Source organism: Corylus avellana, chromosome ca9, assembly GCF_901000735.1.
Source record: "Corylus avellana chromosome ca9, CavTom2PMs-1.0".
Lineage (NCBI taxonomy): Eukaryota > Viridiplantae > Streptophyta > Magnoliopsida > Fagales > Betulaceae > Corylus > Corylus avellana.
This window is the reverse complement of record NC_081549.1, coordinates 20,083,925-20,107,232: the sequence shown is the minus strand read 5'-3', so window position 1 is coordinate 20,107,232 and position 23,308 is coordinate 20,083,925. Positions and strand designations below refer to the sequence as shown.

Genomic DNA, 23,308 nt, shown 5'->3' with positions numbered 1-23,308 from the left:
TTTTAGTCGTACGTAGTAAATCAACAATTTTTAACCGAAAATTGATGAAGCTTTTATACAACTCCTACTCTAAGATCTAATCATAGTGATAGAGTAGAGTCTATATATACCTTAGATTCCATGTAGGAATTATTAGTTCCCAAATATTTTTCAATAAATAAATTGAGCAATAATTTGTCCCAAGGACATTTTAGTACTTTCATTAGAGTCCCAAAGATCTTTGTCATGTTATTTTTCTTTTATTTTTTATATATATATATAGCCTTTAAATTGAATATAATATTTAGAGAAATAATAATAAAACGAACAAAACCTCGTAAAGCGAGAAGCAAGAAAAAAAGCTTTTGGCGGATGAGTGTTGAGAAGGGCAAACTGATCAGGCTTTCTCATTCATTCATCGCCCTGTTCCCGCGTTCTCACGTGCGTCATCATCCCCCTCTCTCTCTCTTAACCCACACTCCCCCAATCAACTACACAGCAAAAATCCTATTTAACTGAAAAAGAAAAACACGACCCCAAAATCAACAAAACGACAAAACATAACCAAAACCCCATTGTCAGAAATATCTGAAACACACACAGTTCCGTTAGTTCGATTATTACCGGAAATAGCCGGTCGTCGTTCCGGTTCCTCGAAACCCTATCCCTCTGAGAGAAAAAAAAAAAGAAGAAAGAAACAAGATTTTGTTGTGTGAATTTTGTGTTTGTGAGTGTGTGTGCAATATGAGTATATGAAAGATGCGTGCGTGAAGATAGCTAAGCTACACCCCATGCCCCAATACTCTCAATCAATTTCACGTATCCACTGCTAACCTGAGCCAGTCTCTGCCATAACTTTTGCAGCTCAGAATAACATCATGATAGCCTCTCATTTCATCACCACCCCATCTCTTTCACTGTTTTAGCTCCCCCCCCTCTCTCTCTCTCTCCTATCATCCTCTCAACTTCTTTAATTCCCATACTGCCCCAAACTCTTTACCTTTCTCTCTCTCTCTCTCTCCTCTTTTTTGTTGTTGTTGTTGTTGTTGTGGGTTTGGCTATGGCGGAGGGTTTCGAGCCCTACCATGTTCCACAACAAAGCAGAAGAGATAAGCTGAGAGTGGTCTCCGGCGTGGTGGAAACCACCACAGCAAACCTCCAAGGCTGCGCGGGATTGCTTCCTCTCTACGATCCCACCTCGCTTCTCTCCTCCGATTTGCTTACCGGACACCAGTTTCACCCCGGTGAAGCTTGCAAAGCCAACCAGAGTGTGAAAGAAGAAAGCGTGAATCTGATGGGGTTCGTTGGAGGTATGATGAACGGTGGAGGCTCGTCTTCTTCCTCGGCTTCTCAAAATCCTTACTTGGATCATCATCATCATCATCATCATAACCAACACTCTTTGCCTATAAATCCGACCTCTATCCAAGACATTAACTGTAACCCTTTTCTCTTTGCCCCTCGAAGCCTTCACAGCCTTCGAGATTTCGATCAGAGTTATAATGGCGGTGGTGGTGGTGGTGGGGGTGACGTCGTGTTGTTTAAGCCGGAACCGCTCTCTCTATCTCTCTCCTCCCACGCTGCCCACCAAAGCAATCTTCCGCTGGAGCTGAACCTTCAACGTTACGGCTCTGGCGGTGGTGGGTATGTGAATATTCCAGGCATTGTTGGTGGGAGTGCCTCCGCCTCCAACGACGTCGTCTCGCGGAGCTCCGTCCCGCTCGGTCCCTTCACCGGCTACGCTTCGGTTCTCAAGGGATCCAGGTTCTTGAAGCCCGCTCAACAGTTGCTGGAGGAGTTCTGCGATGTCGCCGGTCGTGGAATTTACGCCGAAAAGATGGCCGCGGATTCCGCTCTCATGGACTCTCCCTTGGAGAGCCTCAGTGCAAGTGGAATTGTCGACGATCCGCTTACTTGTGGGGACGGCGGCGAGATTCGGAGAAAGAAGTCCAGGCTCATTTCTATGCTTGATGAGGTATATATATATATATATATATATACACACATATATGCTTCTTTAATTTAGTTGTTTTAATTGTTCTTTCTTCCAAACTCGGCTTATAGTTGTACAATGTGTGATCTTTCCTCCATTCAAGATCCTTCTTCGAGATGGGTGTTTCTGAAATTAATCCAACCTTTGTCACTGTAGAAGTTGTTTCTGGAATTCTTTTTTTTTTTTTTGTTAAATATATAAAATGATTGTTTAAAGTGTTTGGTTGGTCATTGGTTTAACCAACGTGCAGTTCGTGGTGTTGCATGGATAATGTGTTTTAATTTTGTTATTTATAGCTTCCTCAGCTGTTTTCTTTGTGCATTAGATTCTGTAATTAAAGGATAGATGGTCTTGGTGATCGCTAAAATCATCTTTTTGGAAAAGGTGACAGGAGGGGAATATATGCACTAAGATTGGCTTTCTAAAGTGTCTGACAGCCATAGAATGAGTTCTAGGAGGGGATATTGACATCAAATTTAAGGCGTAGTGTGTATAAAGTGAATCAAAGAATCTGTTTCATATGGTTTTATACTCTATATATAAAGTGTGTTAATAAAGCATAATGGTATTATGAAATTAGTAGATTACTACAAGGTGCCTGCTCTCTTTACTTGATTCGTCTCAGTATATTGAATTCAGAAGATGACAAAGGGGAAATTTGTCATCAGTTTAACTGAAGAATGCCTCAATGGGTTGTGAAGTAATTGATTCCTTAACATGTATATGCTCATGCACTGTGTTTTCGAGTTGCTCGTCTAGTTTGTAGGCTGTTGTTATATTAGCAAGTAATGGAGAATTTATGTGAGTAGTTGGTCTACTTGTCACTATTACCTTAATTATGAGTAATGGCTAAAGGGCCAGTCTTGTTTATGTGGAAAAGTAGCTCATTATTATATGTTTTAGGCATAAGGAATGAGGCATGTGAGGAGTAATTGACTTGTTTCAAAAGAAAAATGAAGGGGTTTATGGAAATTACCTACTTTTCTGAGTCGGTGTTTAGGCGGTCATCAAGCCCGCTTTCCTTATAGGGATAGCAAAAATTGAAACATGATGGACATTGCAAAAAGGATGGTAGTTAAAAATTATTACTGTGAGATATACTTCAATAAACAGTTATTGTCAGCCAATAATTATCAGATATCTAGTTATAGAACAAGAGACATTTTAACAGAGATGCTCCCTCCATGCACTCAGATATCATCAGTCTTTGGTTCATCTTTTCACTCAATGAGGCCTTTTAATGTCACGCATTCTCCTGAAATAATAACTCTACTCAAATGGTACACTTATTGCAACTAAATATGTTCAAAACTTCTTAGAAATATATCATAGAAAAAACTGAAATCACCTGAAGATTATGGTCCTTTTTTTAAAAAAAAAAAAAAAAAAAAAATTTTTTTTATACCAATATTGCAAGATTTGGTTGTAGAAAAAAATGTGAGTAGGGAGTAGGATGCTTTATGTTTTACTTTTTTGTTTTCTTTATTGTGAAACAGTTATTGTTACCTCAAGTTGGTTATATAAGAATGCTAGTTTCCTTCTGAGTATGTCTTTATCTGTCCCTTATCTATTCAATTACCTCGATCTATAACTTCCAAGAGTTGAATTTGAGTATCCCTATATTACAGCATGTTGTTTTAACCACTCTAGTGGTGACTCAGATGAGATTGGTCTCACTACTGGGGGTTTAGATTAAATCTTAGCTTCAAATCTGATACTCATAGTGGATGTTTTTTCTCTTGGGGAAACTACACTTACTCCCCTCAAACTTCCCAAAAAAAAAAAAAAAAAGAAAGACTGCATAGCCCTTTCACTTACCCCCAATGTTAAAATTTTTCATTAACTTCGACGGCAGACAATTTACATGATCCACAAGTGACATAAAATGTCCGTTACACCCCAAGAGATGTGTGAAAATACGACTATATATGCATTTAGAATTTTTTTTTTTTTTTTTAAAAAAAAAAATTGCTGGCCACGGGGTGACCCACAACCTGGCTGTGTGACCCATGGCCTGGCCACATGGGTCTCCTTTTTCTCTTTGTTTGTTTTTTTAATCTTAAGTAGGAGTATTATTGTTATTTTGGTTTCCATTGGAGTTAGCAAAAACCCCTAATTGAGAAGGTCTAGTGGAAGGGCTGGGTAGTTTGAGGGGACATTGCAACTTTTTAAAGTTTGGGGTGATTTGTGGGGTAGCTGTAATTTCGCCTTTCTTCTTTTTTTTTTTTTTTTTTTTTTTTTAATTATTATTTTTTTTTATCCTTTTCGAAAGTCTTAGGTAAGTTTGAGTGGGCATAAAAGAATTCATGCACCTGATCCTATCAGCTGGGGTTGAGGGTAAATTTGGTTGAGGTGGATTCCTTTCTGGAAATATGATTTTGGTGTTCCCTCATTTAAGACAGATGAGTGACTGAAAAATCAAGACCTCCTTCCCCCTCCTTCACAAGGACAAGAAGAAGAATCGATGAGAATGAGCTCTAATTTGATTTGAGTAGGAAATAACTGGGGTATATCACCAGCAATGGTGGAGTAAAATGATTACCGTTTGAGTAATTTTGTGCTTCCACCAGCCACATTGTTGATAATTATGTTCCCTCAGTTGGAATGTGACCTGGTCCTTTTGAAAATATTAGACATGTTGCAGCTGATTAAGATGAATTCTAATCTGCATGTGAAGCTGTTGTTTTCTTGTATGCTTTCATTCTTTAAAAAGTATGGGTTTTGGTATTGCAACCTTTTTTATTGGGTAGAGGCTCCACATAAGGATGGATTCATCTGTGGCCTAGTTAATTATAGTGGATGCAACTCTAAAACCATTTCTATGTCTAATAGAATTTGTTTTCTATGTTTTTGTAAAATATAAATATGGGTTATTATTTTTCTGGACGCCTATTCTGGTCTAGGAAACTGCAACAAGAACTGAGTAGTTTTAGGTATTTTTGACTTTCAATGTCTCCTAGACATATATGCTTGAATTGGAGCAATGAATAATTGTATGGACTATGATTTCCTAGTCCCATCGATGGGTAGTTTTTCACTGTTTTCACATTTCCACTAGGTTTACAGGAGGTACAAGCAATACTATCAACAGATGCAGGCAGTAGTAGCATCATTTGAGTATGTTGCTGGGCTAGGCAATGCTGCTCCCTATGCAAACTTGGCTATAAAATCTATGTCTAAGCATTTCAGGTGCTTGAAGAATGCGATTACTGACCAGCTTCAGTTCACCAATAAGGGTGAGGGTCAGGCAACCCATGGGAAAGATGAAGCTCCAAGGTTTGGGAATGCTGATAGGGGTCTTTATTGCCAGAGACCTGTACATGGTTCCGGATTCCTTGAGCACCAACCTGTTTGGCGACCCCAAAGGGGGCTTCCTGAACGTGCTGTAACCGTTCTCAGGGCATGGTTGTTTGAACACTTTCTGCATCCGTAAGCAGTTTAATTAGTTGATTAACATGCAATAATATACAAATTCCTCATTGGAATAACCAGACATGTTTTCCCTCCTTACATTGTTCAGTTACTATGTTCTGTTTCAGTTATCCTACGGATACAGACAAGCTGATGTTGGCTAAACAAACTGGTCTGTCACGGAGCCAGGTATGGCTCTGCTTCGTAAGCCCTAGTGTTATTTTCAAAAATTTAAATGTTTTCCATATTCATTTAGGTCTGAGATGATGTTAAATTGATTTTGACTACATTTGTTGTAAACCAGGTTTCTAATTGGTTTATCAATGCAAGAGTGAGGCTTTGGAAGCCAATGGTGGAAGAAATACACATGCTAGAAACACGGCAAGCCCAAAAAGGTCTACAAAGGGATGACCGAAGTGCAAACCGGTCAAGTGATCATTTAACTTCAGCAAACTCTCTTGTATCCGACAACCCGTCCACCTCCACCCATAGGATTCAAGACGCCCCATCAAAACGCACTAGAAATGAACTTGCTGATATACCTGTGGGGAATGAGGAACCACAAAACTTTTCTTACAACTTCTCAAGTCATCCTCATTTGGGGGTAGGTGTGAGCATGGCAGGTGGTGGTAATAGTGGGGTTTCTTTAACATTGGGCCTTCACCAGAATAATGGGATTGGTTTATCAGAGCCCTTTCCCATCAATGCAGCTCAACGCTTCGGTCTCGGCCTCGACACAAATGGCGAGGGATATGTTATGGGCGGTTTTGAATCGCATAATCGGCATTTTGGAAGGGATGTTATCGGTGGGCAGCTTTTGCATGACTTTGTGGGCTGAAGATGTTCAGTTTTAAGCCCTGCCTGTCCATCAATTAATTGGATATTATATATACTGACACTTTCCCAGTTAGATGCGCTTTTTATCAACTCCCCAGACTCCAAGCTGATGACACAAGAGTGGCTAAATAGTTGCCTATTATGTTGTAAGAGGTATGTTACATCATCGCATTGTATACAATCTCTTCAAGACCCACAACATAAATTATTGGTGTAAAATTCTTGTGTAAATTTATATGATAAGAAAAGATACCATGGCTTAGGCCAATCAAATCTGGGTTAGATTTGCCTTATATTGTGCTTTCACTATCTCAACTCTCGAGGTCAATGAGAATATAGGTTTTCTCATTAGTAATGGAGCCCAAAACATGTTTCTGATCCTCATGATTTGCATGGATTTTTCAGTTTCTTAGCTCAATTGTGTTTTACTATATTATTTTTTCAGGATTCTTGCATCTCTCTTTTTTGCTTTGTCACAATAGTTCAAATCAATTGTTTTGTACACTACGGGGTTGACTTTGCATTGTTTACTAGGGTGACAGTTTTTGTCCCCTGTTGTCTGTTGTCGTTTGATATGTTTGTATGGAGTTCACATCTCTGCAGAGCCATTGATGGGTGCTGGATTATTTCTTGAAATACAACTTTTGACCAAATGTGAACTTGCCCACAACTCACGTTGAAGGTAGAAGGAGACAAATATAAACCGGTTGAAGACTAGGACTAAAAAACTAGCTGGGTTGCAGTTCGTTATGATATATTCTGACAAAACAACAACAATGTTATTTAATTAACAAAAGGAAACCTGCCGACAGAATCCTTTTTAATGAATAAAAATTGTTTGCTTAGGAGCAAATCAAGCAGTGGAGCTGGAGTTTGCAAATCTTTGCTTTTGCATGGATTATTTTACCCACTGGAAAAAGCTTGTTTCATAATCATTTCAGTCTATCACTTGGGCTAATGGGTATCTTATCATATTATTTTGTACCTTTCGATGTTATAAAAAAGTGGAGTAAATGCTGTGCGCCTGTGCTCCAGACAAAAGTGGACACTAGAAAAGCTGGCGGGTGATTCGAGGTTCTATTTAATGGTTGATTAGGAACCAATGTTTTTATTTATATAGTAATGTTTGATTTGTGCATGGCCTAAGCTATCCGTGTAGATGTAACATCATTCTAGGCTAAAGTATTGGGATTGGGGTCCCCTAAACTCCCTCTTGCCGGATTTCAGGAGGTTTTATGCAATTGTGAAAGACTTTTATATATGGGCTCAGAAAAAAAGAAAAGAAAATAAAAGAAATGAGCCTCATTGAAGCCTCTCATAATTACCTGCAATTGTTTGGGGAGGCAATTGTACGATCCATGTTTGATCTAAAAAATTGTTTATAGAAAGATGTTTGGTAGTGACTTTATTGTCTTTAATTAATGAGAAATGATATAGGTATTGAATTTTTTTGCTGAGTGATGGACACCAAGGCAGTGTTTGCCAATGGCCTGGGTTGATACTGTACCAGGCCCTTTCTCGATCAAAAAATAAAAAAATCTTTTCACCTTAAAATTAATTTCAATATCTATACTTTTGATACCACATCAGTCATTTGTTTTATTATTATTTAAATAAAAAAATCACTATAAAACAAATTTTTTACATTTTTTCATATAAAATATATATATTTTTTTTCACTTTTTCCCATAAAACATTTTTACTAAAACTAATCAAACACATATTCCTAAAAAAGTGCTACAGTACAGACCCTGATATAGTACTAGCCCAAGCCAATGAAGCCATTGGCAAACACTGCCTAAGATGATGTAAAAGTTATTTATTAGAGATGATCAGAACAATTATTAAAGAAAAATGCTACGGGATATTACTGAATAAGCTTAACATCATTTTGGTACCTATCTTTCAGTAAAAAAATTGGTACCCATAATCTATGGTTTTTTTAGCTGAAATTATTGACCGTCCAGCAATTTAGGTAAAAAAAAAAAAACAAATAAATAAGACTAATGCTAGAAACCATATATTTATCATACAATGTTAACATGTGAGTTTTAACTAATTCTTGATTTATTTATTTTTTTGATCAATATTGATATAAAAATTGGTTGGAATTGTCATTTTCAGCGTTGTGAAATAATTATATGATATAAATGTTAGAAACTACATAGTCTACATTTCTCAATAAATAAATAATTATTTTCCAACCTTACCTAGCGAGAGTTGAACACTCCATTGGAAGTGAGAACACGGGCCGGTAAAAGGGATTGAGAGACCCTTTAAAGCCCAACTTTTGTATGGGCTCTATTCTTGTTACACTTTCAATAAGATGCTTATTGAGAAAATATATGGGCCTGCACCTTAATCATTTGTTTGCGCAAAGTCCCAAGACGGTCCATCTGATTTCTGATAATCCAAAGTACCCACATTTTCATTTAGGCCCGTTTTGTTTGCAGAACAGATTCTGGAATGAAATGGTTATTCATATGGAATAGTCATTATTTTGTTTGGTAAAGGTTTATTCTTAGGAATAGTTATTCCCGTTGGGAATCACTAATCTCTTACACACATAAATAGTTATTTCTTTAAAAAATGAAAAGAATATCTATTCCTGAATAAATAGACAACATTTTTTTTTTTCCAAAAAAAACTTTTTTTTTTGAAAACTTTTTTTTTTACCCTTAAATTTGTTTTTTATTAAACAAAAAGAAAAGAAAACCTAAAATTACAGGGGTGGCCGGCCACCCCTTGCAAGACCTGGGGGGTGGTCCACGACCCCTGGGGCACCTCGGGGTGGTGCGACTACACCCAATCCTGCAGGGGATGGCCAGCCACCCATGCCATTATAGTTTTTTTTTTTTAATTTTTTAAGAACGATGTGGTTTTTGGTAATTTTGGTTCAACTCTAATTATAATACATAGATTGTTACCAAATTAAGGATATGAATAACTATTCAATTTTACTTTCGTCTATTCCTATGCAGGGGTGCCCAACCACCCATGCCATTCTAGGTTTTTTTTTTTTTTTTTTTTTTTTAATTATTATTATTTTTTAAAAAGAACGATGTGGCTTTTGATAATTTTGGTTCAACTCTAATTATAATATATAGATTGTTATCAAACTAAGGAATATGAATAACTATTTAATTCTATTTTCGTCTATTCTTAATAATAACTATTCATTTTCCTTACGGAATAGCCAATCCACAAATCAAACGAGAAGAAAAAAGAAAAAAGAAAGAACCGCTTTATTCCTTTTCAATCTTTACCCCCCGGCCAAAAAAAAAAAAAAGACTATAATATATAAATAATAAATCACAAAACCATGTCAGGGTAGCGCAACAAAATCCAAGAACACTTTACTGTAGGGCTTCTTTCTTTTGAAAAATGTGTACACATTCTTAAGTATTTACTTTTTAAAGCAACGATGAAAATTATATGTACTTTTATTTGTTATTTCATCTACCATAATTTTTATTGGCATATCAATGAACTTTTGAAAGTCGTCTTTTCTTACTTGTCTCACTTTTACCAAACTTGGACTATAAAATTATACGGCAAATTCTAAGCACATGCTATGACTTAAACTTCAATGTCCCTATCAATTTCAGCATGTGAACAGCACGTCCATCTGAACCAAGGGAGAGAAGAAGAAAAATGTGGCTATACATACCACGAAGTCCCGTGCATTTAACATGTTAATTGCCCGGATGATACGGGCTTTTTTCAAAAGTCATAAAAGTTATGAGCGTGTGATTAAAGGTTAGAAAAAGACAAAGAAAACTTGTCTTGGTTAATATATTATGTTATAAATCAGACATCATAAGAAGCATTTGAGAAAAAAACTAAGAAAATTATTCGATTTTGCACATGTTTGATGCATTTTATGTTATGAGAGGAGGTGTTGGAAGGTATGAAGGAGTCTTGCATGCTTGAGTCTTTTTATTTAAAATAGCTTATTGTTATCTAGGTGTGGTAGAACACTAGTAACTGGAATCTATTGGTAGTCTAGGAATTATGTAGCCTTGAAGTTATCTCCTTATGTTTAGGCTTTGCTTTATCTTGTTAGCTTTATCTTATGTTTTTTGAATCTATTGGTAGTCTAGGAATTATGTAGCCTTGGAGTTATCTCCTTATGTTTAGGCTTTCCTTTATCTTGTTAGCTTTATCTTATGTTTTTGCTTTATATTTACTGGATAGTATTTCCATGTGATAAGAGACATTGTAGGAGTTGAACTCAATTTGATCACTCTATTTAAGGGGGTGATAATTATTAATAAAGGCATGCAAATTTATTCTCAAACTTATTGTTTGAAGATGCCTTAATCTCATAGATTAGCAACATAAGTAGAAGCTCGAGTTACTTGGTCCTTTACACAATCATGTAACATTTTATAAAAATGATAACACATCAATCATTTTAGGATCATGTTTTTCTTTAAATTGGGTTGGATAAACTTTTTTCAACTCAATCTATAAATATGACTTATCTATGCTATTAGGATGTACCTGATTTTTTAATAAAATTTATTTCAGCTTTGTCTATGCTATTAAAAAATCATGTGTCTTTCATATGTTCAACATAAACATGTCATTTTTATAGAATGAGTGACTCACCCAACACCTTAAAGGTGATTGAGGGTGGCACGCGTCCACCCACAAGTCACCCCCAGAGACTTGGCCTGCCCCACCTTTGGGGTGGTTTCCCAACCCTAAAAAAAGAAAATCAATTTTTTTTGTTTTATATATTTTTATTAAGAGTAACATGCGTTTTTATTTTATTGGCACTAACATGACATTTAACAGAGTTCATCAAATGTTTTAATATAATTTGATTTTGGGACTAAATTATTTTTTTGGCATATTATAGAGGAGTAATGCTAGAAGTCACTTATGTCTATTCTGTATATCTCCAATAATGATGTGATTTCTAAAATCATCATTGATCTTTTAATTGATTATTATTGAATTTTGATTAAATGATAATTTTAAAAGTTATCTTACAAAATTACTCATCACATAGATCTCTGAGTTCACTTTGACATGGAGCTATTTGTAATTTAGACTAAATATATAAACTAATTTTGCATCTAGAAAACGTGAAAATTGTTCCACGCGCCAAACGTGTCTTTTTGAATGAAGGTCTAAACCAACACGTACATAAAAAAGAAAAAGACAGAAAAAAAAAAAAAAAGGACACCTCCTAAATCTACTATTGCTAGTATTATGTCCCCAGCATATTCCTTTCTGCTTAGGGTTTTCCACTAGGGTTTCTCTTTCTCTTTCTTTTCCACAAAATTTCCTCAACCCATGATTTCACTATTTTTCAATTATAGGGGTTTCAGAGATTCATCAACCATCGTTTAAGCCCGGTGAGATCAAGCTCACCTACTTGTGCACACCGAGTATTAGAGAGAGGCACAGAGAGGCTATGAATTTGCAGAGAGAGGCTATGAATATGGAGGCTCGGGTGGGTGTGGTCGTGGAAGGAGGGCAGAGGGCTTTGAACTCCGCTCACGGGAGCGTCGTCGACCGGAAATATCTGCAGCAGCAGCAGCAGAGCCACTCGAAGCAGAAGCAGATTGGCGCGGTGCAGCAGCTTCTCGCCGGTGGGATTGCCGGCGCTTTCAGCAAGACCTGCACGGCGCCCCTGGCCCGGCTTACCATCCTCTTCCAGGTCCGATTTTTCCCACTCTCTTTCTGATTTGTAATCTGAGATAAAACTCTTTTTGTTTAGTATCTCTTTTCCAATATGGGTCTTTGTGGTTTGTGATTTTTAAACGTTATTGGGATTGGGAAAGTGGGAATTGTGATTTATGCCTTGGGGTTGGTTTGGTTGGGACTGTTAAAAAGTTTTATGCTCTGTCCTTTTTTTTTTTGACGAATTAACACATTTGTTATTTTGGGGTTGGTTTGGTTTTGGGAATGTTTTAAGTTCTAAAGATTTTTTTTTTCCTGAAAACGAATTAGCACATTTCTTATTTTGGGAAAACACATTTGTTATTTTGGTGCGGGTATGGTTGGGAATGTTAAATTGAAGCAATTTTTTTTTCCAACGAATTAACACATGATTTATTTTGGGGTTGCGATTTCTGTTAAATAGGATTAGAAGTTTTTTTTTTTAAAAGGCTTAATTAGTAAGACAATAAGGGGGAACTAATGCAGCGGGTTTTATCATGAAGCTTTTTTCTATTTGATTGCATACGTACAACTCCCCTTGGATTGACAGTTAGCTAGCTATATATAACCAAGTTTTAATTTGCTTCAAGAGGAACTTTTTGGGGGTATGGAGGACGAAATTTGGTTTTTGTGGGTCGTGATTATGGGTGGTTTTTGAGTATGAGTGCAACTTTTGTTTTTTCAATTTGAAACGATTGGGAGTGGGAAAGATTGCATATTGAATTACTCACGAGGTTTGTTTTTGTTATCACCATATGTACATTTGAATATTTAGTAATTATTTTATTAGTAATATTTAATCATTTTCTTTAAGACAGGTTATATTTTTTTTTATTACATTCGTTTGAGACACGAATTTCCAATTTTTAGGTCGAAGTGGGTATTTGTCATTTTGTCATGACAGCCAGTACATGTGTGGATGTATATTGCGTAGAAGTAATCCCAATGAATGTCATAGCTCTCATTTTTTAATTGTCAGTTATACATAGTGGTAATTATAATTCTTGGTTTGTTAAACCCAAAAATGTGGATTGCTCTATATCATTCTATAACTTTCTTTTGGCACATATTTCCTCCAACTGCTTAGTTTGCTGATCCATATCATTCTTATCAGGTGCAGGGCATGCACTCTGATGTTGCAGCACTGAGTAAGGCTAGCATATGGCGTGAGGCTTCTCGAGTCATGAATGAAGAAGGGTTTAGAGCATTTTGGAAAGGCAATATGGTTACGATTGCTCATCGTCTTCCTTATTCTGCACTCAACTTCTATGCTTTTGAACGTTACAGGAATGTGAGTGCAGATGTCCCTTTAATAATTCTGATGTGATGTTAAAGTGGGATGGTATTTTATCTTCGCATGTTGCTTAATATCATTTCATGTGTCCCTTTTTCTGCAGTTTTTGCACTCGGTTGTTGGGGAAAATCGTAGGGGTATTATGAGATCAGATTATTGTCTGAACTTTGTGTGTGGTGGATTGGCTGGAATAACAGCTGCTTCTGCTACATATCCGCTGGATCTTGTGAGGACCCGTCTTGCGGCACAGGTAAATTGGTGGCATACTTTGGATGCATTCTTTTAGTATGTGAGTGTGTTTTCTATATATATATATATATTTTTTTAAATTTTATTTGGGGTGTGGGGGTTAGAGAACAAAGAGTAGAACTAACAGTAAACTAAATGAGGAAAAGCTATTCCTTAACTTTTGAGTTTGAACATTTGTATAAATTCACTTGCATTTTAAACTTTGCAGACAAATGCAACATACTACAAAAGCATTTGGCATTCATTTCATACAATTTGTAGAGATGAAGGTTCTAGGGGCTTGTATTGTAACACTCCGGTTTGACATTGTGAAGACAAGTAGTAGACAAGTCCACAGAGTTGATGATTTATAAAGATAGCTATAAGTACTAAGTCCCACATTGTTTTTTTATTTGGTAGAACTAGGCTTTATAGGGAATTATAGGGAAGGTCCAAATTGACTAGTCATTTTGGGGTGATAGTACAAATGTGGTTAGCGCTTTTCCATAAGTGGTTACAAATTGTATTAGAGTCACTTAGTAACACCATGTGGTACTTGAGCACTGCATGACGTGAGCCTGACAGGGACATCAAGGGTTTAAGGGGAAGAGTTTGTAACAATTTGGTCTCACATTGGGAAGATGAGGAGTAGCCGAACCAATATAAAGTGGGTGGTTTATAAAGATAGTCATGAGTGCTAAGTCCTATATTGCTTAGTTATTAGGTAAAACTGAGCTTTATAAGGATTCTAAGTAAGTTCCAAATTGACTAGTCTTTTTGGGGTGATAGCGTAGATGTGACTAGCGTTTTTTCCTGAGTTGTTACATGTAGAAAGGACAAACAGTGACCTAAATGACAAAAGCTATTCCTTAACTTTTGAGTTCTAAATTCACTTACATTTTAAACACTGCAGACAAATGAGAATAAGAGCAGAACTAACTGTGAATTAAATGAGGAAAAGCTATTCCTAGCTTTTGAGTTTGAATGTTTGTCTAAATTTATGTGCATTTTAAACCTTGCAGACAAATGGAACATACTACAGAGGTATATGGCATTCATTTCATACCATTTGTAGAGACGAAGGTTTTAGGGGCTTGTATAAAGGACTAGGAGCAACACTTTTGGTAAGCTTTTACTCTGCTTCTATTCCCTTACGCATATCATTGACTTGAATTGTGCTTGAGATGCTTTGTATACACAGGGTGTTGGGCCAAGTTTAGCAATAAACTTTTCTGCTTATAAGGGCTTGAGTTCATTTTGGAAATCTCAAAGGTGAATATTCCATGGTTGTGTTGAGGCCTAACTTATGTGGAGTTGTGTTTGCTATATGATGCTTGGTGCATTTTGGTTGTAGTATTATGCTTATATTTTCTTTTGACCTCAGGCCTAATGATTCCACTGTCATGATTGGTCTTGTTTCTGGCGGTCTTTCAGGCGTTGCATCATCAACTGGTGAGTTGTCTGAAATAAACAGTTAAAGTTGGCCTTTTAACACTCTTTGGTACATGGATTTTTAAAACAATGTTTTTTATGTAGCCTTCCAACTCTGATCATGTGACTGAATCTGTAGTTGCAACATTTTTACTTTAATTTTCATGCTTGGATTTATGTGATCTCGTGGCCGTGGTATTGGAAAGTAGAGAAGCATATTTTTGGAGGTATTTGAATTCTGTTGTCTTCATTGCTAATTATTGGCTTACATATTTAATTTGTGACTTGTCAGGGGGATTTTCATATAATACACATTTTGGAGATGATATTTTGTATAGGGAAAAAGTAAATTTAATCCCTAGGTTTTAGTGGTATTTCAATTAGTCCCTGGGTTTCCAATTTCGATAATTAGATCCCTAGGTTTTACCCAATTTCAAATAGATTCTTGCGTCAACCTCTGTCTAACTTACTGACTTTCCATCTGCCACATTTCAAACATTTGTCATGCTTTCGGCGTCATATCTGCCATGTCATGATCGTGTCAGTCACTAAAAAACAAAAATTGCCTACAAGAAGTTATATATACATATATATAAACTGTCTTCCTCAGTTTACACTGCTGCGTTGATCAGAAAACAGGCATTGAACACAAGAAGAAAAACCACATCCTAGGGGACCTATTAGAGCTGAAGCTTCATCTCCTTCCTTTGAACACAAAAAAACCCTAGCCAATCCTTCAAACTTTCTTGGAAAGTGTGCCAACTAGATCGTAGTTGATTCCTTGGATCATTGAAAGATAGTTAATGATGCAACCACATGTGGCTCAGCAATCGTCCGTGGTCTTGGAAGCAGCAGTTACTGCTTTTATGCCGTTACATCAAACGGTAGCGCACGGTCCCTCCCATTATTGCTGTATTGCATAGCTGATGCGTGGAGTCCGTGTGTTAGCAATGCAACAACATGAGCAGAGCCACCCAACGTGCACACAAGCACTGTTGTGTATACCATCTTAAACGCTGCAAACCTTGGAAGGGTACTTTTGTTCTCTCACGCACTAAGCCTTTATTTTCCTTATTTCTGGGCATGGGGACGACAACATGTCCGTATAGGCCTTATATGGAGTGCCGAAAATGATGGAGGCTTGAGGCTTCGATTTTTACCTTTTAGTATTTTGGCTGCAAGAAAACTGAGACTGGGTCCGAATATTTTTTCTTGATCTGATGGTTCTTAGCAAGAAGATCCAAAAATACTATTGGACCTTCATGCGGAAAAGAAGTTCCATGAGTTCTCATGGCTTCAAGAAGATTCTTTTTAACTCCTTGTAGGCGAATAATTTTTTAGAGTGCGACTCACGTGTTTATGACTGGGCAGTACGTGGGGCTGACAGCCTGTGCATGATGTGTCAAATGCGTGACATGTGGTAGGTAGAAAGTTGGTTAGTTGGACAATAGGTTGACAGAGGGATCTATTTGAAATTGGGAGTAAAACCTGATGACCTAATTATTGAAACTGAAAACCTCTGGATTAAATTGAAATCGCTTAAAAATTTGGGGATTAATTTTGATTTTTCCCTTGTATATATCATTTACTAGTAGTCATCAAGCTCTAAATGTGAAGAAAATTATCTCATTGTTGCGATGGTTTTGCTTTTGGTGAGGTGTCCTGACTTTGGACTTTCCTTTACACTGAAAGTTCATGTTAGATGTCTTTCTCAATTTGGCATATGTTAATTGTTAATTATGAGATCCCAATGAAATCCATTCGGAACGTAGAGGTGGAGCGAGGATTTTGGTTCACAAAGCAAGATTAAAAGATTAAAAAAATTGATTAAAAATATTAAAGAACATAAATTTATTATAAGTCATTTTGACTTATAACTTATAATATTTATCAAATTTTTTTTTTTATTACAAGTCATTTTAATGTTAGAGTGCAAAACTAATAATGGTGTTGAGTATTAAATTACCAGTTATCCTAAAAGTTTAAGCTGGATGGAAGAAATAAATTTAATTATTTAATCATTAGTTGAACACTCTCCCTTACATGTGGGCTCAAATTCCCTTTTAATAGGTGACGTCCAACACATAAAATATTTAATTTGAATGGGGGTGATTTGACGGAGTTAAGGTTCGATCCCAGGATCTTTGGCTCTGATGCCATATTAAATTACCAGTTATCCTAAAAGTTTAAGATGAAAGGCATGAGTAAATTTAATTACTTAATCATTAGTTTAACATTGAGTAGTGGCCATAAGAATATCGGGTGTTGTCTATAAGTAGTGACCATAAGAGTACTTGTTATTGCTGATGAGTGTCCTGGGGGCAGGGTTTCAATATATCTTATGCATTTACCTAAGAACAATGCTTGTGTTTTTTGTTGTCTGGAGTTGGTGTCTCACAATCAAGCTACTTTGAAAGATTTCTTTTTCTATTTGGTGCTATTTTTAGGTGTAGGGAACAGATTTGTGGTTGGATTTATGTAGGGTGGAGCTTTGTGAACATATTTTGTTTGGCTAGAAAACGAGTTGGGGAAGGGAGGTTACTGTGTGAAATACTAATTGCATAAATAGTCAGAATAACATTCTATATTTAACTTGTGGGGAGGTACGAGGCCTTGCCAATATATTTAATTCAAAAATAAAGAAAAGGTACATAATAATTTCACGAGATTTTAAAGGACGTCATTGTAATTTTTCTGAAAGATTTTGTATCAAAAACAAAAGTAAAATGGTTGCAAGGAAAAAAATCTCAAACTTTGAGCTCCCTCTATTCCAGGCACCATCCTTTTCCCTTACCTTCCTATCTCCTTTGAGACAAACTTTCAGCTACTCCCTACTTTTTTAGGCAGGGGGCAGGGGGGTCATTTGCCCCCTTTCGCCTCCTACATACTATTCGTTTTCTTCCTGTACATGTTGAAATCACCATTATAAACTGATATAATTATGGACATAATGTTGTAAATTTTATTCTTATCCGTCACTTTCAATATATCTGCGTCATGATGTTTTGTTCTCCTGATTACTTTCCAGCAACATTCCCTTTAGATCTTTTGAGGCGGAGGATGCAGTTGGAAGGGGCTGGTGGTCGAGCTCGCGTCTATAATACTGGTTTGCTGGGGACATTTGGGCACATAATCCGGACTGAAGGCCTGAAAGGCTTGTATAGAGGGATTTTGCCAGAATACTACAAGGTCGCTCCTGGTGTAGGCATTGTCTTCATGACTTACGAGATACTAGGGAGGGTTCTATCAGCTTTTTAGTTGCCAATTAAGTTTCCCATTTTCTTCTCTTTTCTACCTTGCCACCTACATGGGAAGGTAGAAAAGAGAATGAAGTTTATAAAAGATACAAAGGTAGGTAGAAGAATAGTTTTGCGGTGTCCTCTGTGAAATTATGTGGTGGTAAATTTTGCCCTTGCTGCCATGAGACGCATTCTTTTTGGTGTATAGGTAGTTTAGCACAATTGAGTCATATCAAGGGTAACCAATTTCATCATGATTGTCTTAACGTGTTAGTGTTCATTGTTGGTTGTATCGTCTCTACAGTATTGATGTTGCAGCTTGTTTGTTACCTGCCTGCTCTTCAGATTTATGTTATTAGACTACTTATTCTTTTATCTTTTCAATGGATCTGAATGTAACCCATCTTACTGAGAAATTGTCTTTGATTATAGAAATTGTCGAGAAAAACTAGCTATGAAATGAATGGTGTTATTGCCTGGTGATGCTTGTCCTGAGAGATGATAAAGAATAGCCTAACCTCGATGGAAGACGCCCCTTTATTTCATATATTTTCTACTACCATATAGAAAATGTGATTAATGAAGGATTTTGGTTTCTGCAATAGCCCCTTGCTCAAACCGTCAAATCATTGGAGGAAAAATGTAAAAGATGAAAATTTTCTCTTTGACAGATTTAACCTTCTGATAATGCATAAATAAAAACATGGGGAAATAGATTTGACTCTCATTTGCACTTATTCCCTAAATTATCATTTGTGACACGCTTGTTCCCATTAAACTGCCATTTAGATGTAAAGAACCCCTTTGCTAGTCGATAGCTTTAAATCTGCCAAAAAAATAGTGCATGAGATGTGTGTAGTTATTTTTAATGTAAACTGACGAAAATCTCTTAAATTTACTTACTCTCTAAGTTAAAAATACCAAAAAAAAAGAGTAGATGAAAAAAAGGATTGGTTAGCCATCGATTTCCGGGGTGGTAATAGTGGTAGAGATCGACGAGTAAATGAAAAAAAGGATTGGTTCTATAATTAGCCATCGATAATGATAGAACTATCTTTGTGGGGGTGATCAAGCTACCTCCAAAACACTTTTAAAGTAGTTTGGCTATTCTCAAAACTATTTAAGGGTGGCTAAACCACACTAGGAAGTCACCTTGAAACCACATTGAGTGTGGTTCAGCCGTGTTATTCGGTGGGTCAAACCCTGATTTGGCTACCCCCATATAATTCGGGATTGGTTGAGCCACTTATCTTTGAGGGTGATTAACTATTTAGGGGTAGCTTAGCCATTTCCCGTGATTGTGGGGTGGCCAAACAACCCCCAACACCTCAAGGTGAGGGAGCCACCTTAGGAGTGGTTTGATTATTCATCTCTTATTTTGCGTAATTTTTTAACTTGAAGAGAATTTTAATCATTTTAGGTAAAAGAAATAAGCATGTGCATGTTTTATGCTAACTTTTTTTTTATCGGAAATACCCTCAATTATATAAATGGTAGTTAGAGGGAATCAAGTATCATAAATAGTAGTTTCAGCCCAAGTGCAAATAAAACGTCATTTCATAGGGTAAGTGTGTTTTTCCCTGAAATCAAAGTTCTAACTGTTTAAGAATACATAAAAATGAGGGGTGGACAAGCCAATTAGCCATTCCCAAAACCACTTAGGGGTGGTTCAACCATCATTAGGTGATTTGGGTGTTGTTGAACTACTCCTGAAATCGCGTAAGGGTAGCTCAATCATCCCTAGATGATTTGAGGAGGGCCAAACTACACCTGATGGGTAGGCAAGCCATTCACGAAACCACTCATGGGTGGCTGGCCACTCGTAACTGATTTAGTGGTAGATGAACAATCCCATTTGAGATGGCTAAACCATCTTCAAACCATTTAGGAGTGGCTAAGCCATTTCCAATTGATTTGGAGGTGGCCAAGTTACCCCGAAACATCTTAAGAGTGGATCATCCACCCTCAGTGATTAAGAATTGCCAATCCATCCCAAACACCTCAAGATAGTAAAGCCACCGTCATGCACTTTTGTTATTTTAAGTAAAAAATGAGCACATACATGTCTCGTTAAGGGAGGCCATGAGCTCCTTCTATATAAATGATAGTTGAAAGGTGCTCATCCAAAAAAAAAAAAAAAAGAAGTTGAAAGGTAAGGTGTCACAAACGATAGTTTGAGTTTCCTTAAAAGTTAAAAGCAAAGTGCATTCAAACAAAGGAGTCAATGGTTCAAAGTAGGGGTGATCATGCAGTTAGTGGTTAGTGGCTAAAATCGTTAACCGCAATCGCTTAAGTGGTTAATACATTTTACTAACCGCATTTGGCTAACTACTTTTTTTACTAACCGCTTTTTTGGGCTTTCTTTTTGGGCCAAATTTGAGAATTAAGCTTTTTTTGGGCTCACTTTTAAATGTTTTTTTTCCACACATTTTTTTCCCCCCTTTTGGTCCAATTCAATTTTCAGTTTTGGGCTTATTTTGTCATTTTTGGCCCTTTATGTGCCTTTTTGGCATCAAAATATGCACTATTTAACAAGCATATAGGTTGCAATATATCACATTGGGCTTGCTTCAAAATGAGCCCATATAAAAAAAATGCAAAGAGCACCTAAAAAAACCCAAATGCTATCAGCATAAAAAAAATAAAGAAAAAAGAACATAGTTATATGAAAATCATCAGGATAATCAAATTCCTAACATAAAGTAATACAAATATGAAAATCAAGAAAGAAAACCCGGTTGTTAAAAAGCCTTAGAGTAAATATCCCAAACAAGGAACACAAACATAAACATATTCAATACACCATAATATATATATTAAAAAAAGGGTTTTCAAAAATTCACTAACCACTTTTAAAAGCGGTTAGCAGTTAATCCGCTTCTACACCTCTAGTTCAAAGCATGCCAATAACAATAGCGAATTAAATATATTTTATTTTGCCTATAAATTAAAATCAATAACAACAACGAGTTAAATATATTTTATTATGCCTAAAAATAAACAATATTCGATCGTCGAACATATCTTTTACTACTGATCATTAGTGCTTAAAACCAACGATATCTTCTTTTTTCTCTTCACCGTCAATGTCAAGGTTTGTGTTCAAACTATGCAGTTTGCTTGGTGTCGTCCGATGGTAAACGACACAAATTTATCTCAATCAGCAAGCAAGCATCTCTTGCCAAGGTAAACGACACTTGTCTGAAGCTATTATAAAGTACTAGCTGCTCGGCCATTGTTTTCTTCGAACGACAGTAGTTTTTCTGAAACGATGACCATTATGGCAAAAGAACAGGCATTTGTGATTTGTCCGGATAATGGTTTCTTGCAAACCCCTTCCACTACCGTGTTAATAATGTTGAACATCATGACTGAAAGAGTGGGGGTGCACTATGGTATATATGAACACACACACACACACACACACACACACACACACACATATATATATATGCACTAAATACATTTTTTTTAATTTTTTTTTTAATTTTAAATTTTTTTATGAAGTGTTGTAAGTAACCTCTAATTATCAGTGACTACATACATGTACCACGTGGAGAAGTATCGCAGGCATGAATCCCATTTCCCTTGAGGTAAGAGCACATTCAAGACTTTCTTTTTTCAGTTGTTTGTTGGTAAATTGAACGTACATAGAGCGTTTGGGATGAACTATATGTTTTATGGTCTAAATTAAATACGGACTAGAGTTTATAATCAATTAATTACCCACTTGTCCTGAAAGAATAATGAATTAATATATGTACAGATATCCCGTTGTGATCTAGGGAACATTAATAGCCAAGGGCCCGAGGGAATAGAATATGCTTGTGCATAAAAGCTGATGGAGGCCATCAAAGCAAATAGAAAATGCAAATGTGGCACCTCTTTTTCTAGTCAGTTCATCATCATTGGGACGAGAGCTAGCTAGACCCACATCTTCAGATTTATTTATATTGCTTAGGATTCTTCAATCACATAGGTAAGCTTCGAGCACACTAAAGACGTTGCTACTTATGCTTAGTGGTTTTTGATGTGCGGGTGTTGGGGTGATTATGTTTGCTAGCCTTTTTTAGTGAAAACATGGCATAATATTTAACCCAAAAGTTCAAGTCTATATCTTTGAATTCAACTATGATCTTAACTTATCTTTGATAGCTCTGATACCATTTGTTATGGATATTAATACATTGGAATTATTATTATTATTTTTATTCTCACAAGTATATACTCAATAGTGGGGATCGATGTTGTCTTTACTATCATCAATGAGCGTGTTAAAAAAATTCAGAGACAAAACTTTTATGAAAAGCTAAGGAAAGATCTCTAATCCCTTGAAAAAAAAGCAGTCAAGAGTCCTTGTCTATTGAAAGTAATGTCCCCACTAAAATCATTGGTTAGAGAAGAACCAGAATCATAGATGATTCTGGTAGAGCACCTTATCATGCCTTTATACCATATGCGCCCTGGCCTGCACAATATATTATTAACTGATACTTTTTGAGGATCATTAATTTGAGTAACCCTTATAAATTCCTATCATCATCATGAAGGCTCTCAAGCCGGCCCTTCCAGCTACAAACCTTCTATACACCAAATTTATATATTTTTCCATATTCTTCTAGCTCTTTCCTTGTTTCCCATTGATGTTCAATTGCGTCAGGTACAGGTAATCTGCATCCTGAGGTTTAGATCACTATATTTGCTGTATCTAGTCCTTGGGATGCAGATTATCTCTTCCTTACTCGCAATGATCCAAAAACTTGTAGTCAACCTAAATAAGAAAACCTTTTACCTTTCTTTTCTTTTCTTTTTTTCATTGTTTTTTTATTGCTGCATATTCAGGTTACTTTGTTTAAAAAGATGGATGAACTTGTGAAGAACCAGTTCATCTCCCTCGGTGTGTTTAATTAAGGTGATGCTGCTAAAGGTAGGTGCTTCTCCATGGAATGTTGGACAAATTCATTTCAATATTTCTTTTTTTAAATGTGGTAATCCTTCAAGCCTACAAATGACGTACGATGAACTACGACCACACAAGACGACAATTAATCACATGATTCATGCTGCTGAACCCAAATATTTGTGCGTCATTGATGCTGGTTTGTTTTCTTTCCTTCTGAGATTCAACATGCTTAATTAGCATGTTTTGATTTCTTACTTTCTTATTAATTAACGGGTTGGGGTTGTAGTCTTGAAATATATATATATGAATTTTACGAA

General features: G+C 36.3%; 2 protein-coding genes across 4 annotated transcripts; both read left to right on the top strand.

Moving 5' to 3' along the window:
* Nucleotides 1-681: 681 nt before the first annotated feature.
* Nucleotides 682-6,569, top strand: LOC132161596 (BEL1-like homeodomain protein 9). Its single transcript, XM_059571752.1, has 4 exons — nucleotides 682-1,954; nucleotides 5,031-5,401; nucleotides 5,512-5,572; nucleotides 5,688-6,569. The coding sequence occupies exons 1-4, from the start codon at nucleotides 1,040-1,042 to the stop codon at nucleotides 6,219-6,221; spliced, it is 1,881 nt and encodes a 626-aa protein (XP_059427735.1). The 5' UTR covers nucleotides 682-1,039; the 3' UTR covers nucleotides 6,222-6,569.
* Nucleotides 6,570-11,418: 4,849 nt separating this feature from the next.
* LOC132161604 (uncharacterized) lies at nucleotides 11,419-18,790 on the top strand. Of its 3 annotated transcripts, none has more exons than XM_059571761.1 (7): nucleotides 11,419-11,894; nucleotides 13,011-13,187; nucleotides 13,294-13,440; nucleotides 14,441-14,542; nucleotides 14,620-14,690; nucleotides 14,803-14,870; nucleotides 18,521-18,790. In XM_059571761.1, exons 1-7 carry the CDS (start codon nucleotides 11,649-11,651, stop codon nucleotides 18,538-18,540), a joined length of 831 nt encoding a protein of 276 aa, XP_059427744.1. In that variant the 5' UTR covers nucleotides 11,419-11,648; the 3' UTR covers nucleotides 18,541-18,790. The 3 variants fall into 3 exon arrangements, with proteins under 3 accessions (XP_059427744.1, XP_059427743.1, XP_059427745.1); XM_059571760.1 differs by lacking the exon at nucleotides 18,521-18,790 and adding an exon at nucleotides 17,878-18,514; XM_059571762.1 differs by lacking the exon at nucleotides 18,521-18,790 and adding an exon at nucleotides 14,955-17,871.
* The last annotated feature ends 4,518 nt before the right edge of the window (nucleotides 18,791-23,308 follow it).